Raw genomic sequence first — 16,487 nt, 5'->3', positions numbered from 1 at the left:
TGCCACCTGGCCAATCCATCTCGTTAGGGGTCTTCCTCTTTTTCTCCAACCCTCCATCTTACCAAGCATGATATCCTTCTCCAGGCTTTTTACATCTGTGCAAATACATACTCTCGTGTAGGGCAACTTCTAGAATCAGAATGATTTCAGGACTTGTTTCTCAGTATAAATATTGGAGGCAGTGTGAACATCATGGAGCGAAAGCTGTCTCAGGGCTCAGTTCCCCTCTCAGGAGAGTTGGGTAACCACCACCCCCAAGAGTCTGAGCACAAGGCACGTCATTGAAACCACACTCCCAGTTTGCCCTCAACTGCCACTACAGCTGTTACAAGGCAAAGGTGTTTGACTCCAGCTTCCTGCACAGCTGAGTGAAATAAAATAGCAACCTAGATAAAATGTAACTGAAGTTTCTTCTGGGGAGAGCAGCATGGTAGGAATTGTACCTCCTTTTGGCTACCTTAATTGAAAAAACGAACAAACCAACACAAAAACCTGTTGCATTGGAGTTTACACCTTTGAGTGGATTGACTAAGTAGAGCTTCCCACAGGAGTTCCGAGGCAGTAAATTCCTATGGAAGAAAACTGCCAGATCTTTCTGCCCAGCAGAGCTCCTGCTGGATTTGAACTGTCGACCTTTCAGTTAGCAGCTGAACATTAATTACTGTGCTACCAGGCCTCACTTGCTACTTTATAGATGTCAATAATGTTGAATGTGTTACAAAGTGCATGTGTTGCTGTTATAATTAAACAAAAGTATCTTAACAAAACTATTCTACCAAAAAGAATCCCTGGTGGAGCCATGACTAAGCATTGGGCTACTAACTGAAGGGTCAGTGGTTCAAACCCACCAATTCCTCCAAGGGAGAAAGATGAGGCTTTCTACTCCCGTAAAGATTTACACCCTCGGAAACCCTGTACAGGGTCGCTATGGGTCGGAACCGACTCGACGCCACTTAACAACAACAACTACTCTGTCTGGGAGCAGTTCTAAGCTCAAGAGATACACTGAACAAAGGACAAAACTCCCTACCCTTATAGGCTTTGTAATGCATGGAATTTATGCATTTGGGGGTGCTGCGAGATCAGTGAGGAGGCTGCTGGGATGACTGACTCAGAATAGGGCATTGACCATGATGGCGGTGTTAGCTAAATCTTAACCGAATCAGCAAAGAGGTGTAAGAGGAAGAAAAGTTGAGGCTGAGTCCAGAATTTTTTGGTCTGAATGCTGGAAAAATGGAGTTGCTTTCTCCTGAGATGGGGGAAACTTTGGGAGAGCAGGTAGAGTTGTCAGGATCTCAGTTTTGGACATCAGGAGCCCTGGTGATGCCATGGTTAAAGCACTTGACTGGCCAACCGTAAAGTCAGTGGTTCCAGCTCATCAGCCACTCCGCTGGAGAAAGATGTGTTGGTCTGCTTGCGTAAAGACTTACAGCCTTGGAAACCCTATAGGGCAGTTGGAATCAACAGCAGTGGCTGTTTTAAATCTTCATTAGACATCACATAGAGGTGTGATGCAGGCAGGTAGATGGACAAGTCTGTGGTTTGGGGAAGATAGTGCAGGCATTGTTGTTGAGGAGGCCCAGGATTGAGCTGTTGGGCCTCTTATTACTAGGTTACTGGTGCGGAAGCAGCAGAGGGGACTGAAGGGGAGGGGATGTGTGCAGGAGAGCAGCGCATGGTCCTGAGAGCTGGAGGAGGACCAAGTGTGACAAATGCCCTGAGAAGTCAGGACAGCCTACTGGGATCAGCAGTATGGTGGCCTTAACAACCAAGTAGGAGGAGCAGCAAGAGAAGAGGAGGGAACGCAGACAGCTCTATACGAAACAGGGCTGTAGCTGGAAAGGGATGAAGAGGTGGTTTGGTTTGCTTTGGTTTGGCTTTTAAATGTTAAGTATATTTGTTAATGATCCTCTAGAGGGAACGTTCAATGTTGCAGCAGAGAGAGGAGATAGGATCCAGAGCACAAGCAAGTAAGTTGCATTTGAGGAGAGCACAGACATTCTTTCATCGCAAAGGAAGGAAGACCAAGTGGGTGGGCCTGGGGGCTTGTGGCTGCTCTCTTCTGATGGCTTCTGTGTTCTCTGGGAACTGGAAGCATTCTTAGCTAAGACTGAGCATGTTGTGTACTGAGTGATCTATAAGTAGGATGAAGCTCTGGTGTTTCGTCTGCTAGAACCAGTGCCAGAGACTTGGCAGGATCGGAGCTGACGAATGCAGAGCATCCCAAGTACACAGTGCCTGGCATGGGGTGGTACCTATTCCTACCTCAGCATGGATGTTCCTCTGGCACCTGAACCCATCACTTTCCCCAACACCCTATTCTTCCTGTCCTGTCAGAGATCAGACAACATGCCACCTTCTTCTCCTACCTACCATTTGCATCCCTCACCAAAAACTTGGGGTCATTCTGAACTGTTCTCTTATAATATTCACTTGCTCTGTTGATTGATCTCAACACCCTGCCCTGATTCTGACTTGATTTTCATTCAGACTTGCATCACACTCCTCCATTTCTCAAAGACACAAGTGGCTTCATCCTTCCACTCCCCAGGGCTTCCAGACATAGCAAACTTTCCTGCCTGTCTCTGCTCCCTGTTTAGCCTGCCGGGGGACTCTCACACATCCACCACACTGCCTTTGCACACGCTGTTGGTCAGTTCAAAGTACTTTCCACCCCATTTCTATGCCCAGCAGTCCCTCAAGGATGGAGAGGCAACCCAAGGGGCTCATCTGATGGCTCTGAAACCCCTATGTGTGACTCTTCCTCTGTGGCATCTATACTTCCCTTAACCAGAGGAACGATCAGCATCGAATCCCCGGCTCCCGAACGCTTAGGTGCGGGCCAACCCTGCACTCTAGGCCTTTCATGAGTTCATCTCATGGCCTCCTCGTTAAGCATTTCTGGGTGTCGGTGCTAGCAGTGCATGGGCACCATTGTTTATTCATGTCGTCCTCATAAGACCTCTCAGAGAGCCAACAACCTCATGTGTATTTCATAACTGAGGAAATAGAGACGCCGAAAACTTAAGTAACTTGCCTGGGGTTGCATAGTAAATGAAGGGGGCCAGGTTTAGAACCCAGACCACTTGGTGGGAGAGCTGGCTCACGGCCCCTCCCAGAGTATGCTGTGCCCGTCCACCTGCCCAGGGACGGGGTGCTCGTCCCTCGGCGGCAGAGCGGCTCAGAACCACCATAGCAGCCCGCCCTTTACCATGGGCCACTCACTGCTCGGCCCCCTTTCCGACCTGCTTCTGGAGCATCGACCCTCTTCCCACAGGCTCACCGTCCTGGGGACATGGGGCGCAGAAAATCCAAACGAAAGCCACCCCCCAAGAAGAAGATGACAGGTACTCTAGAGACGCAGTTCACCTGCCCTTTCTGCAACCACGAGAAGTCCTGTGACGTGAAAATGTGAGTGCAGCTGGGGGTCCTGCCTCACAGGGCGCCCACACCTGCCTGGGCCCCCCGATGGGGTGGGGGTCATCGGACACAGACCTCGCTGCTCACCAGTCGTCTCCCTCTTCCCATTTCAGGGACCGTGCCCGCAACACCGGAGTCATCTCTTGTACCGTGTGCCTAGAGGAATTCCAGACACCCATCACGTGTATCCTTTGAAACCCAGGCTTTCCCCGGTGGGTGGAGGGGGCAGTGGGGTGGTCAGGGTGTACACTGCTCAAGGCACCTGGGCACAGGTGGAGGGACTGGAGAGCAGCCCTTCTCCACTGACCCACTGGGCGCCCTGGTACAGGTGCCTTTTTGGGTCTTGCATGAGGGTCAGAGAACACTGGTGTGAGCAACAGAGGGCTATGCGGGACAGGAGTCCAGTGCCACCAAATGCCCTTGACCACGATGGCTCAGATCTCTCAGAACCTGTGGATGTGTACAGTGATTGGATAGATGCCTGCGAGGCAGCCAACCAATAGCAGCGCAGAGGACCCACCCCTCCCAACCCACCCACTGGTGGTACCAAACCAGAGACATTCCAGGGGTCTAGGGTGTGGGTCCACAGTCGTCCCAGCCCTCTGTGGAAGTGTGTGTGAGTGTGCGTGTGCATGGCTGCAGGCATGTCTGGGGGTGGCCAGGCATGTGTGTGTGTGTGTGCAGGTGAACATGGGGTAGAGGGGTCGCTGGGGCCAAGGGGCCTGAACTGGCCTCACTGGCCCTCCCTGGCCAGGGCCTTGGCGCCTCCTCGCTGACATCCCTGGGTGCAGACCAACGCAACAGAGACTGTGGCATGACCCCTACAGCCTCCTCACCCATCCACCAGCACCCTACCTCCTATCACCGCCCTCCTCCTTTGCCTTCTGAGGCTGAGACTTGAAGTTCCTGACCCCCAGGCCCCTTTAGTGGGAGCCCAACTACCCACAGTACCTGGGAGGCCATTTCATGTTGACTTGCTTTTGTAGAGGAGGAAGGGAATGGCTTGGGAACAGCTATCATGAGCCCTTAAATAAAGCAGCCAATGCCAGACTGCTGGCAGACTGTGTGTGATTTCATGGGTTCGGGGTCTGCCTCAGCACTCCTGTTTTGGAGGCAACCTGGCGGTTTGTTGGAAGTTGGGGTTGGGTCATTCTTTCAAAACTCATGAATACTTTATTCCCCAACCAAGTATTCAAGGTAACACGGGCACTTGGGACACTGGTGAACCAGACAATTCCAGGGCCTCGTGGGAGGTGGTCAGGGAAGACTTCCTAGAGCAGCTGTGTGAGTGAGCTGACAGCAGGGTCTGTGCTCCCACTGGGCCCCAATAGCAGCCCTGTGTGGGAGGGAGGGAGGGATGCTGCTGAGCTGAGCCAGATGGAAGGGCCCACAGCCAGAATCTCGAACAGCACAACTGAGATTTGAGCCCAGGAAGCCTGGCTCCAAAGCCAGAGACCAGGTTAAGAGACAGCTCTGCAGGCCATCCAGGAGGTGAGAACACAGACAGGGCTGCGGAGGGAGGGAGAGGGGGCTAAGGCCCATGAAAGGGTTGGGTTGGGACCTGTTGTGGAGAGTCTGCTGCTGAGCACAGGGATGTCACAGGGCACTCAGATGGCCTCCTGTGTGACAGGCCTCGACACCTGGTGCCTGGGGGTGGCTCTAGCTCCCCCCGCCTGGCCTTGTATACCTGAGCAGCAGGTGTTCTTGGTGGCACAGTGGGAGGGATGCTAGGACCTCCCCAGAGCCATGCTGAGGTCATAAGTGCATCTGGGAAGTACCTCATACAGGCCTGGAACCCTGGGCAGTGGCAGGGTGTGAACGGCTGAGGAAGATGCCAAGTTAGCTAGCCCAGAAGCCACCAGGACCCATCCTGCCCCAACATGGCCCTCCCTGGTGCTCCCACCTCTGCTCAGGCCCAAGTAAGGGCCACTGGCCCTGGCAGAAGCATGAGCAGACGCCTCGGGTGGAGGGGTGCACTCAGAGGTCCAGTGGAAAGGGGGCTCATTCCTCTGGCATCTGGTCCCTCCCTCCCTGCTGTCCGCCCACCCCAGTCTCTCAGGCCAAGTGCTAATATGGTGCTGTTTTCCAAGGAGCTAGGGCCCGGGGCCAGGCAGGGATTCTCCTCAGCCCGGCTGCTCCTTGCCATTCCAGAGGGAGCAGAACTCAGCAGTAGCCAGGCCAAGAGTGCCTGGAATTCGGTTTACAAGGCCTCAGGGACTGCGTGTGTCTGTCTGTACACACAGCCTCTAGTGTCTGTTGCTGCAAGTCCCCATGTCTCAGCCGCAGCCCTGCCCAGGGTTGGGGAGAGTGGAGAGAAGACTGCTGTGCCCGCTCCGTGCCTGCTCCCTGCATCGCTTGGACCCCGAACTTCCAGGCAGGATGGCTGGGGCCTCCCTGTAGGGAGATCAACTCCCCTTCTCTGAGAAGTTAGGGCCCTGCCCATAGCCTTGGGCTCCTGGGCTTTAGGCCAGGCTCAGGGCTCAGCCCCTGAAAGAGGGTTACAGGCAAGCAGGACCCACCGCTGCAGCCACCACGTCTCCACATTAAGCTACAAACTGCTCTGTGCCATTTAGTGCAGGGTCATCGCCCTGATCCTCTGCATGAACACCCCCACTGCAGCCTGACCGGCCACCCCTCCATAATGCAGGGTCAAAGGTTCATCCTGCCCAAGGGGCCTCCAGAACCCTGACTGTTGTCCATTCTCACTGACCAGTGCCTGGATGGACCTCACCAGTGTCTAGAGGTGCGGAGCATGCCCTCCTGTCTGCAGGCTTTCCCATGACCGCCCCCACCCCTGGCCCCCCATCCCATTTTCCTGGTGGGGAAATAAGCTCAGGGACTTGGCAGCTGGCTAACGACAGAGCCAGGATTCATTCTCAATCTGGTCTGCCCCAGGCCTTGGGGTCTTCCTCTATACACGCCTCAGCTCAGCCCCCATTGAAGTGACTCAGGGAGAACTGTGTGTGCTGAGCATGGGCAGGGGGCCTGTGGGGATGTGTTTCTGTGTCATGGGTGGGAGTGTGTGTATGAGAGAGGGGGGGGCAGCAGGTGTGCACACACACACTTGTGTAGGACAGAGTGTATCTCTGTACGTGCGGTCAGGCTACACAGGCTCCTGGAGGCTCTTGGGTGATTTTTACAGCTATTTATTGTGCTCCAGTGAAATAGAAAAAAAAAAGTGCTCGCGTTACAAACGCCGCTGTCATGTCACGTACGCCAGTCGCTGCAAACCAAACCGCGTGTGTCCGCTGGGTCTCTGGGCATGCAGTTTGTTCCCCTGTGGGAATGGGGTAGGGACGGCCGAGCCTGGGCTCTGGGGGCTTCGCTGGGGGGAGGCTTCTTGTCCTGGGGCACCCACCTGTGAGGGAGTCGGGGACAGCCAGCAGAGCCTTGCCGGTGTATCCTTTGGGAGGCTGTTGGGCACACTCCGGCTCTCTGCTGGACTCTGCAGTGCATCAGGGAGGAAGGTCCCTTCCCTCCCCACAGACCCCCCCAGTCTGCTCTCCCCAGACTCTAACCCTGTAGGCAAGTGCCAGGGGGCTGGAGGACGCCATGCAGGGGGCGAGGGTGGGCTGGGCCCGGCTGGGTCCGGCCACGAGCAGCAGGCAGACTCCAGCCCCTAGGCCGAGTTATAGTAGTTATGCGGGTGGTGGTTATGGGCAGGCTCGTCCAGCTCCGGGTAGTCCGGCGTCAGGCAGTACTTGGGGTCATAGACCTGTCGTGGCAGCCCGTACACTGTCATGCCCCGCTGTGAAGCCCCCTTGTTGCTGCCCATCTGCAGGCTGACGTTGAGTGTGTCACAGTGCTCCATACCCAGCCCTGGCTCAAAGATCTGCCGCTTGGTCCCAGGCGCAGTCATGCCAGCCTGTGGAAGGGCAGTCAGGTCAGGTGGTGGGGACCGTGACAACCAGGGGCCCCACCAGCTCAGTCCATACCCCACACACACCTGGCTGGCTCCCTTGTTGGTGCCCATCTGCAGGCTGATGGTGGCCTGGTCCAGGGGTTGGTCTGTGCCCAGCTTGGGGTTGTAGAGGTGCCGCCGAGTGCCATAGGCCGTCATGCCCTGCTGGCTGGCAAACTTGTTGGTGCCCATCTGGGAAGCAAGGAGAGTCACCCCAAGTATTATTACTCTGCGGCTTCACCATCATCCACACAACATAACTAAGTCACCTACTGTGGTCTGTTTCTACCTCATGTCACACAGGACACTAAGGCTCAGAGAGGACATGTCACTTCCCCAAGGCACACAGAACCAGTAAGTGGCTCAGAGCACCAAGGCCTACCTAGCACCCATTAACTGGGGATGTTGGCCAGTGAGCTAGTCTCTCCAGGCCTCAGTTTCCTCGTCTGTACAAAGGACGTGGTGACAACAGTACCTGCCCCCTAGAGCTATTGGAGGATTCCTTAGCTCGGTGTACTGAAAGTGCTCAGCACAGTGGCTAGCACGTGGTTTAACCCACTGCCACCACCAAGTCCGTTCTGACTCACAGAAACCCTATAGGACAGAGCAGAATTGCTCCACAGGGTTTCCGAGACGAAATCTTTACAGAAGCAGACAGCCTCGCTTTTTAGTTCTGAGTGGCTGGTGGGTTTGAACTGCAGACCTTATAGTTAGCGCCTAATGATTAGCCCACTGTGCCACCAAGATTACTTGGCATGTAGTTTATTATGTGCTGTTGAGTCGGTTCTAACTCATAGTGATCCTGTATAGGGTTTCTGAGGCTGTAAATTTCTATGAGAGCAGAAAGCCTCATCTTTCTCCCCTGGATTCAAACCACCAACCCTGCGGTTAACAGCCCAACGCACTGCCAGGGTTCCTGGCATATAGCTTGTGGTTAAGTGCTATTGAGTCAGTTCTGACTCACAGTGACCCTGTATAGGGTTTCCAAGGAGCAGCTTGTGGGTTTGAACCATCAGCCTTGCAGATAACAGTCCAGTGTTGACCCTACAGCGCCACACCAGGACACTGGCATATCGTTTGTTAAGTACTGTTGACCCTGTAAAGGGTCCTCGCCACCCTGTACAGGGCTTCTAAGGAGTGGCTGGTGGATTTGAACCACCAACCTTACTGTTAGCAGTCTAGTGCTTAATCTGCAGTGCCACTCCAGTTAATGCCAAATACATGGCTCTAAAAGGGTGCCATCCAGGCACCCCTGCCCCTCAGCTCAGCAGGAGATTGAGGGCCAGCTAGTACCTGCAGCCCAATGATGTTCCGCCCTTCTCGTAGCTTCTCTGGCTCAAATTTCCGCTCCTGCTTCTCTGCGTACTTCACCCCCACATCCACCTTGTTTCCTTTCGTCTTGGCCTGGGGAGGTGGAAGGCAGGGACTGAGGAGGGTGCTCGTCCCGGGGACTATTTGCAGCTCCTGCCTCACGCCTCCCACGTGGGCCCATTTGCATCCCAGCCTGGGTGGTACTGCTCAGTGTCCCCCTTCACCCACACTCACCATGCTGGCCAGGGCCAGAAGGGTAGATTGCACTTGGGTGTGGTTAGTGTTCTCAAAGAGGTCGTTGGCCTCAAAGATATCATGAGGCTTCACCCCATACTTGGTGATGGCCTTGATGAAGTTACCAATGTTCTCCAGCTGGTGGGGATCAAGCGGCCGTCAGTGGGAGAGGGGAAGGGCAGGGGGAGGTCTCAGGGGCTTGTGGAAAGAGGCTGTCTGAGCTCGCTCACCTGGTGCCAGTTTTGGGTTGACTCATTTACCTTCTTCACAGAGCCTGGCTGGAGCTTGTTGATGAACCTGCAGAAAGCAGGGGAGTGGATTGACAAAGGAGGCCCTTTTTTGTCCCCACTCATATCCAGCCCATCACAAGAGGAGGTCAGGATGACAGGGGGTCAGTGCTGCTCCCCACTTGATTGATCTCAACTGCCCACCCACACCGCCAGTCACCGCAAGTGGATTCTCACACATGGCAACCCCCCCACCGTGTGTGGGAGGAGAACTGGGCTCCGCAGGGCTGCTTTCTCAGAAGCAGATCCCCAGGCCTTTCTTATTAAGTAAGTGCCTCTTTGTGGACTTGAACCGCCAGCCCTTCGATGAGCAGCTGAACATGTTAAACATTCAAACATCAAGGGATGCCATCCCAGCTGCAACAGTGCCAAATCACTCTGCACACACCATCAGCTCCAAGATGGAAAAACAGCCACCTGGAGTCCGGTCTCAGGTCCCCAGTCAGAAAGCCCCCTTATGCATGCGTAAGGCACATTCCCGGCTGGCAGCCACATCTCAGGTTACATTTCCTCTCTGGGACCTCTACACAGCAGAGAGCCTACAGCTCAGACCTTGGGCCTCTTCTCTGACTTCGCTTACTCCCACAAAGATCTGGTCTAGCCTCTTAGCTATAAATATCATCGATATACCAGCAACTTTCCTACCTCCACCCAGGTCCCTCATTCTCAACCCTAGCTCCCTACAAGAGCATCTCAAATTGGACACATCACACTCCAAGCATCTAATGCCTATTTGTCTCTCCCCAAAACTCGGTCCTCCCTCATTCTCCCACCCAATAAATGGCAACACCATCATTCCAGGGGCTCAGCCAAAGCCCATGGAGTTGCCCTGGTATCCCGCTTTCCTTTTCTCACCCCCACATCTGGAACCTCAACAAGACCTTCTTCCACTTTACCTCCTAAATACATCCAGAACCAACCAAGTCTTATAGCTTCCGCCCTGATCTGAGCCACCAATGTCTTGCCTGGTTTCTGGCATTGGCCTTCCCACGGATTCCCACCTCCCACCCTGTCCCCTACAAGCCTTTTATCTAATAGCCAAAATTTAAGACCTTTATTTAAGACAATTCAAGTTACTCCCAGTTAAATATCCTCCAGTGTTTATCCCTTGCCTTCCATATACAATCCTAATTCCTTAGCATAAAAACCCCTAGTTCACTGTGACTCCACTTCCCCTGCTGGCCTCCTCACTCTTCTCTTGAACTCACCAGACAACGCTCCCACCTCAGGACCTTTGCACTGGCTCTTACGTGTGTGCCTGGAACCCTCTTCCCTCAGATAGTCTCACAGCTCCCTCCCTGACCTCATCTAAGGCTCTAACATTACTTCCATAGGTAGACCTAGACAGACAGACAAAGCTACAGAAAACAGAAAGCACCTCCCTCCCGCAGCACATCTCCATAGCACTTACCTCTACAGGCAAGTAAGTGCTTACTGGATTCCTTGCCTGCTGTGTATCTCCCCCCCACCCCACCCCATCCTTCCACTGGAACTAAAGCTCAATAGTTCCACGTGGAGTGACCATAGATCAGTTCACGGTTCCACTGCCTAGACCAGAGCCTGGTATACAACAGGAGCTCCATAAATGCATGTTGCATGAATGAAGGAGGTTGTGACTCAGGCTGGAGCAGCCTCATGTCTGAGCAGGGGCACAAGGGGGCCCCTTGTTACCCTGTGTCATCCCTTGTCTCTGGGGGAGAAGATGGAATAAAATCCCACCCCCAGCATCTGGGACTGGGTGAGATGCTGCCTTCCAAAAGTTTCCCACACAGACACTCTGGCCTTCATGGTCACCCCGACCCGGGTCACACTTGGAGGTACAGATTGGACCTGGGCTGAAGTCTGCACTATTTTCAGCATTAGCCAGGATGGAACCCAGGCTCAAAAGATAAAGAGGTCTTCATCTGAGGTGGGTAGAGAATCAAGACCGAATTAAAGTACTGGAATCTGACAGCAATCCCATCCCCAAGTCAGGGATGAACAGCCAACATGGATTCTTGTCTTTTAGGACTTCTCTTATCACCTGGAATCCTAGTGGGGCTCTGTAGGATAAACACTGGACTGCTACCCAAAAGGTTAGCAGTTCAAACCCACTAGATACTCCTTAGAAACCCTACACAGGGTCACTGTGAGTCGAAACCAAGTCAATGGCACTTAACAGCAGTGACTTTGGACACCACCAATAGGACTGCGCTGTATAAGAATGCACTCTGCTTAACATTGGTTTCTGAGTTATTTGGAGTGAAGCCACATGGGACTTTGGATGATGTGCCTCACTTGAATGAGCCTCAGTTTTCTTTGTTAAATGGGCAGCAGGATCATTTGCCATCTTAGAAGGTTGTTTTCAGCTACAAGATGTGACTTCCCAACAAAGCTCCAGGTTCATGTCCGCTTAGGGGACTGAGGGAGTAGCGAAGTGTTCCAGGGTCTGGGCCACTAGCGGCTCCACTCACTCGCAAAGGATGATGCCGTTTTTGAGGCCGTCCATGAAGTTATTGCCGATGCGCCGTCCTGTCACCCCCTCTATCCACTCACGCAGCTCCTGCTCCCGATGGTGGTCGTACTTCTGGGCCAGCTGGGAGGCGGGGGTCACAGAGAGGGTGATGAGGATGCAGGGCCAAGTGGGCTTAGCTTCCTGGGCCCAATCCCAGGCACCCTAAGCCTGTTCTCCTTCCTCCTCATCCCTTCCCAACTAAGGCAATTCTGTGCCCAATGAGGGGGGGTTGGGGGGGGGGACTAGGATGGGCCAGGGCCAGGAGTGAGGTGGTACCTGCCCAGGGGGCCATTCCAGGCATTCTGAGGTTTGGCACCAGAGAATGCAGGGAAGGGGGAGGCGCTGAGCCTCCTGGTTCCCCCTCCAGGCCAAACTTGGGGCTTAGCTTCCCCTAGCCCTGCCCCCTGGACTCCTTATCCCTCCACCCCTTTGCTGGAAGAGGAGCTGGAGACCTGAGGAGGTGCCCCTAACTCAGGCTCTGTCTTATATCTCCAGGCCCACATCTATCAGGGACTCTATCTTAGGGTGGGGGCTGGCCTGTCTCCCTCTCGCCTGATTGCCACCCCCCACCCCAAGTTCTGTCTGAGTTCTCTTGGCACTATCTTGGTGTCCTATCTCTCTGGGTCTATTGTCTCTCTCTAGAGGGGGACTGGACTTATCACTGCCCTTTCATCTCATTCTCATCTCAGACTAGGGTCCTGACTGCTGCTGGGGGAGGAGTTTGTTGGGCCCCCTCTGGCCTCTCCATCCTGGTTTCTGTCCTTATCTCACTCCTGTCTCGCCAACCCTCCCTGTCTGTTCCCAGTATTTTCTCCCCCGCTTTACCAACTCCCCCCCAACTCACACATATATACACACACGGGCTTCCTCAAGAACTCTCCACCTCAGCCCTAGACAAACTCCCAGCCCCTGGGGGGTCGGGCTACCCCCTGTCCTGGGTCAGATGGTGAGGGATGTGGGAGGAGGCAGCCCCCTCACCTGGCCCTGGTGCCCCCCTTCCCCTCCAGCTCAGCTTTATAAAGCAAATCAGCCCTTATATAGCATGCCTGCCTGGCGGGCTGGGCTCCCCGAAGCCACCTTATATGGCGTGGCAGCTCCGGCGCCGCTCTGGGGCCGGCACTTGGGGAGTGGGGGGGGGCAGCGGTTCTGGGATCTGTCCTTGACCTAAGCACCCACCCCCCTCCTCTAGTCCCACGGATCCCCTGGCCCAGTTTCCCATCCCAGCTCTGGTCCCCCTCGCTCTGGGAGCCCAGGAAAAGCCACCTTGAGCATCAGTAGTCCAGCTATCAAATGCAGCTGCGACTCCTCCCCTGGCAGGGCTCATGGGAGGATTCCAGGGGGGTGCAAACTTCCACTTCCCTCCCCTGGAGAGGCTGACTCCATCCTAACTGCAAGTCTAGGGTCACAGCTCTGCACCTGCCTCAAGTTGGACCCTGGCTACATGTCTCCTCTCTGAACCTCAATTTACCCATCCATAGGAGATCCCTGCCATGTTCGTGGTACCCACACCCTTCCCTTCCCCCAGCTGCCTCTTTCTCCCCTGTGAGCCCCCCTTCTGGGTCTCTTAACTCAGGGACTTTGTTCTCCTGCCCTCCCTCCAAGTTCTTTGTCAGGCTGGGAGTATGGGAGTAATCAGCAAGGGGGTGCCACTTCCTCACTAGGAACACAAAGGGTTAACTAACAAGACTGATGAGACTGGGGATCTGTTTCTCCAGGTCTGCCTCCACACCCTTCATTCAGCCCCCAACAGTAGCGGAGGGCTTGAGATGCTCAGTCTATCCCCCTTCCCCCATTAGGCGCCAAGTCTCACAGAATAGCGTTCAGGGATGCTGTCCAGCCCTACCTTGTTCTTGACCTCGGCCGACAGCCCATAGGCGGGGCCTCGGTTAAAGTGCGCAGAGGACATGCTGCCGGCTGGTGGGCTCTGATGGGCAGCCTGGACACTACAGCAAGGACCGGGCCGGGCAGCAGCTGAAACTCGGCTGCACCCTCTTCCCTTTCACATGTTTTTGAAGCTCCGGAGGCGGCCCGGGAGTCTTTCAAAGCTGTCTCATTGGCCACAAGGGTTTGCCAAGGGGTGGGGCGCCCCCACCTCAGCCACCCCCCTCGTGATGTCAGGGCCTTGGTATTGGGAGCTGATTGTGTCATTGTTTCCACCTAGGGGGGCAGCCTGAGTTATTCATGGGGGGGGGGCCTTGGCCAGACAGAGACCAACTATGCTCCAATCCGTCACCACCCCCAACCATCCACTGGACCCTGACTGGGTCTCTGAGTCTCTTTGTCCCTGTCTCTGAAGCCATCTCTGTGACTCTGAGGTCGTCTCTCTTCACTGTCTCGGCTGTCTCTTATCCCCCTGAGGAAGGACTGTCTCCTGTGGTAGTGAAACGAGCTCCATCCAGGCCTTACCCCTAAGTACCAACAGTCCATAATCTTAGGCAAGCAAGTCCCGTTCCTGCTCAGACCTCTGTTTCCACATCTGTAAAATGGGCTAATGAGAGTGCCTGCCTCCTGGAGGTGTCGTGAAGTCTAGAAGAATCGCTCCCTCTGCTGTGCCCGACATCTGAGGGCCTGGGTTCAGACAGTCACATTATTTCTGGAACCCCAGTTCTGTTCCCTGCAGGCCTTCATAAGATTCTAAGGGAGCAGAGATCTGGGTCCCTAGTCACGGGTCACCTGAGCCACAGGGTGGGTGCCAGGCTACGAACACCCCCGTAAGCCTGGCCAGATCTCACACTGGACCACACCAGTGGTTGAGATGCCCACACTGCGCCACATCTGTCAAGCTGGTGACATTGGGATGGCAGTGGCCTCCCATACACTAGTATTATGTTCAGGACATGCTAGTTTGCTGGCCACATGCTAAATGCACTGCTGTGGTACACTAATATGACAGTGACCCATAGGTCAGACCCCATATTCCAAGTGCTAAGGTGTATCAACTAAGGCCTTACAGCACCTTCAGAGGTGAATGCTGCCACTGAATGAGCTGTACAGATGGAGAAACTGAGGCATGGGAGTGTAGAATCACTTTCTTAGTGTCCTAATGCTTTCAGAATTTGAAGCCAGGTCCTTGTCCTCTGGCTTTGAGACTAAGCTAGGGCTCCTCAACCTCAGCACTCTTGACATTCAGGATTGGCTAATTCTCTGGTGTGGGGTCTGTCTTGGGCATTTGAAACATCGCTAATCTCTACCCAGTAGATAGATGTACTCCCAAGTCATGACACAATTGTTTTCAAACATTGCCCAAATGTCCCCTGAATGAGGTAGATTGCCCCTGTTTGGAACCACTGGGCTAAGATACTGGAATCCCTGGATGGTACTGACAGTTAAGTGCTAGGTTACTAGCCAAAACGTTAGTGGTTTTAGCCTACCCAGAGGTACCTTGGAAAAAAGGCCTGCCAATCTGCTGCTGAAAAATCAGCCATTGAAAATCATATGAAGCCCAATTCTGATTTGACACACACGATGCCACTCTAAGTCAGAAACAATTTACCAGGGAAAGGGCTAAGAACAAGCTGATGACGTATATTGTTATGTGTTGAAAACACTAAAATACTTCAAATGAGCTAACAATAACCCACTGCCATTGAATAGATTCCAACCCACAGCCACCCTCTAAGACAGAATTATGGGAGTGCAGGGGTTCCATACAATAAGCACAGGACTGTGAACCACAAGGTCTACAGTTTGAGCCCGCCAGCCGCTCCTGGCAGAAAGATGAGGCTTTCTGCTCCTGTAAAGAACTCAAGTCTAAGAAACCCTATACGGGCTCACTATGAATCGGAACCAACTTAACAACAACAGTTACAAGACAGATTAAACTCCTCAGGGTTCTTTACAGGCACTGATACTCTCATCTTTCTCCCCATAGAGCTGTTGGTGGGTTCCAACAACCAACCCTGTGGTTAGCTGCTCAGTCCTTGGCTCACTGCACCACCAGGGCTACTGAGTTAACAATTGTTTGGTGCTGCCTAGACGTGTTCTGACTCAGCGACTCTATCTGTACAACAGTGAGAAACACTGCCCAACACTCCTGGGTACTGCACCATCCTCACATGCCTGCCATATGCTTTGGATCCACTAACTCTGTCTTCAAAATAACACTATGCGGTGGGATCTGTGATCATGATCATGCCCTGTAAACAGATGGAGAAAGTGAAGCACAGAAAGGCGAAGCGCGCTGCTCCGGGGATGCACAGGTCGAATGTGGGGGACTGGGATCGAACGCGTGAAGTCCTGGCTACTGCCCAAGTAATGCGACCCATCAAAGACCTCCAAAGGTCGCTATGAGGAACGGCGCCTTGGCCGAGCTGGTGGCTGGCGCCCTCTGGCGGCCCAGAAATGACCCGAGCGGGGTCCGGGCGGCAGTGACGTGAGACGCTGACTCAGTCGGCCGCGCCCCCCCACCCTGGACCGCAGCTGCTTGGCCATTTATAGAATCTGCGCCGGCTCTGAAGTCACGGCGCAAGCACGACGGGGGCGGGGTGGGGGGTGCTCTTGTGGGGAGGAGGGGGAGCTCAATAGGACAGCCCGGGGTCTCCCCAGGAGGCGGCCCTTTCTGGGTCAGCATCTATCACTTGTTCTGCCTCTGAGTCATTGTCTGTCTGGGTCACCTCTCCTTTTTCTGTTTCTAACTTTGTCTCTCTGAAACTGTGCTTTTTCATTGCTTCCTCATCTCTGTGTTTGCTTCTTGTCTCTGAATCGGTTTTTCTTGATGTCTCTGTCATGTCCCTGTCCCTCTGTGTCTCTCTCTCATAGATGATAAAGGCAAGGAGGGACTCAGGACCACCCTCATCCCATCTTGAGCCCCCATCCCTAGAGGAGACTCCCATCACATCAC

At 54.1% G+C, this 16,487-nt stretch overlaps 2 protein-coding genes across 2 annotated transcripts; one reads left to right on the top strand and one right to left on the bottom strand.

Annotated features, from left to right (window-relative positions):
* Nucleotides 1-3,295: 3,295 nt before the first annotated feature.
* ELOF1 (elongation factor 1 homolog (S. cerevisiae)) lies at nucleotides 3,296-3,923 on the top strand. The gene is made up of 3 exons (XM_006875147.1): nucleotides 3,296-3,411; nucleotides 3,534-3,604; nucleotides 3,859-3,923. Exons 1-3 carry the CDS (start codon nucleotides 3,296-3,298, stop codon nucleotides 3,921-3,923), a joined length of 252 nt encoding a protein of 83 aa, XP_006875209.1.
* Nucleotides 3,924-7,039: 3,116 nt separating this feature from the next.
* CNN1 (calponin 1, basic, smooth muscle) lies at nucleotides 7,040-13,568 on the bottom strand. The gene is made up of 7 exons (XM_006875146.1): nucleotides 13,491-13,568; nucleotides 11,607-11,728; nucleotides 9,097-9,163; nucleotides 8,867-9,004; nucleotides 8,615-8,725; nucleotides 7,367-7,513; nucleotides 7,040-7,285 (listed from the first exon to the last, which is right to left on the bottom strand). The coding sequence occupies exons 1-7, from the start codon at nucleotides 13,551-13,553 to the stop codon at nucleotides 7,040-7,042; spliced, it is 894 nt and encodes a 297-aa protein (XP_006875208.1). The 5' UTR covers nucleotides 13,554-13,568.
* Between the last annotated feature and the right edge of the window lie 2,919 nt (nucleotides 13,569-16,487).

This window comes from Chrysochloris asiatica, unplaced genomic scaffold, assembly GCF_000296735.1.
Source record: "Chrysochloris asiatica unplaced genomic scaffold, ChrAsi1.0 scaffold00312, whole genome shotgun sequence".
Lineage (NCBI taxonomy): Eukaryota > Metazoa > Chordata > Mammalia > Afrosoricida > Chrysochloridae > Chrysochloris > Chrysochloris asiatica.
The sequence above is the reverse complement of the archived record's forward strand: the minus strand, read 5'-3'. Positions and strand labels throughout refer to the sequence as shown.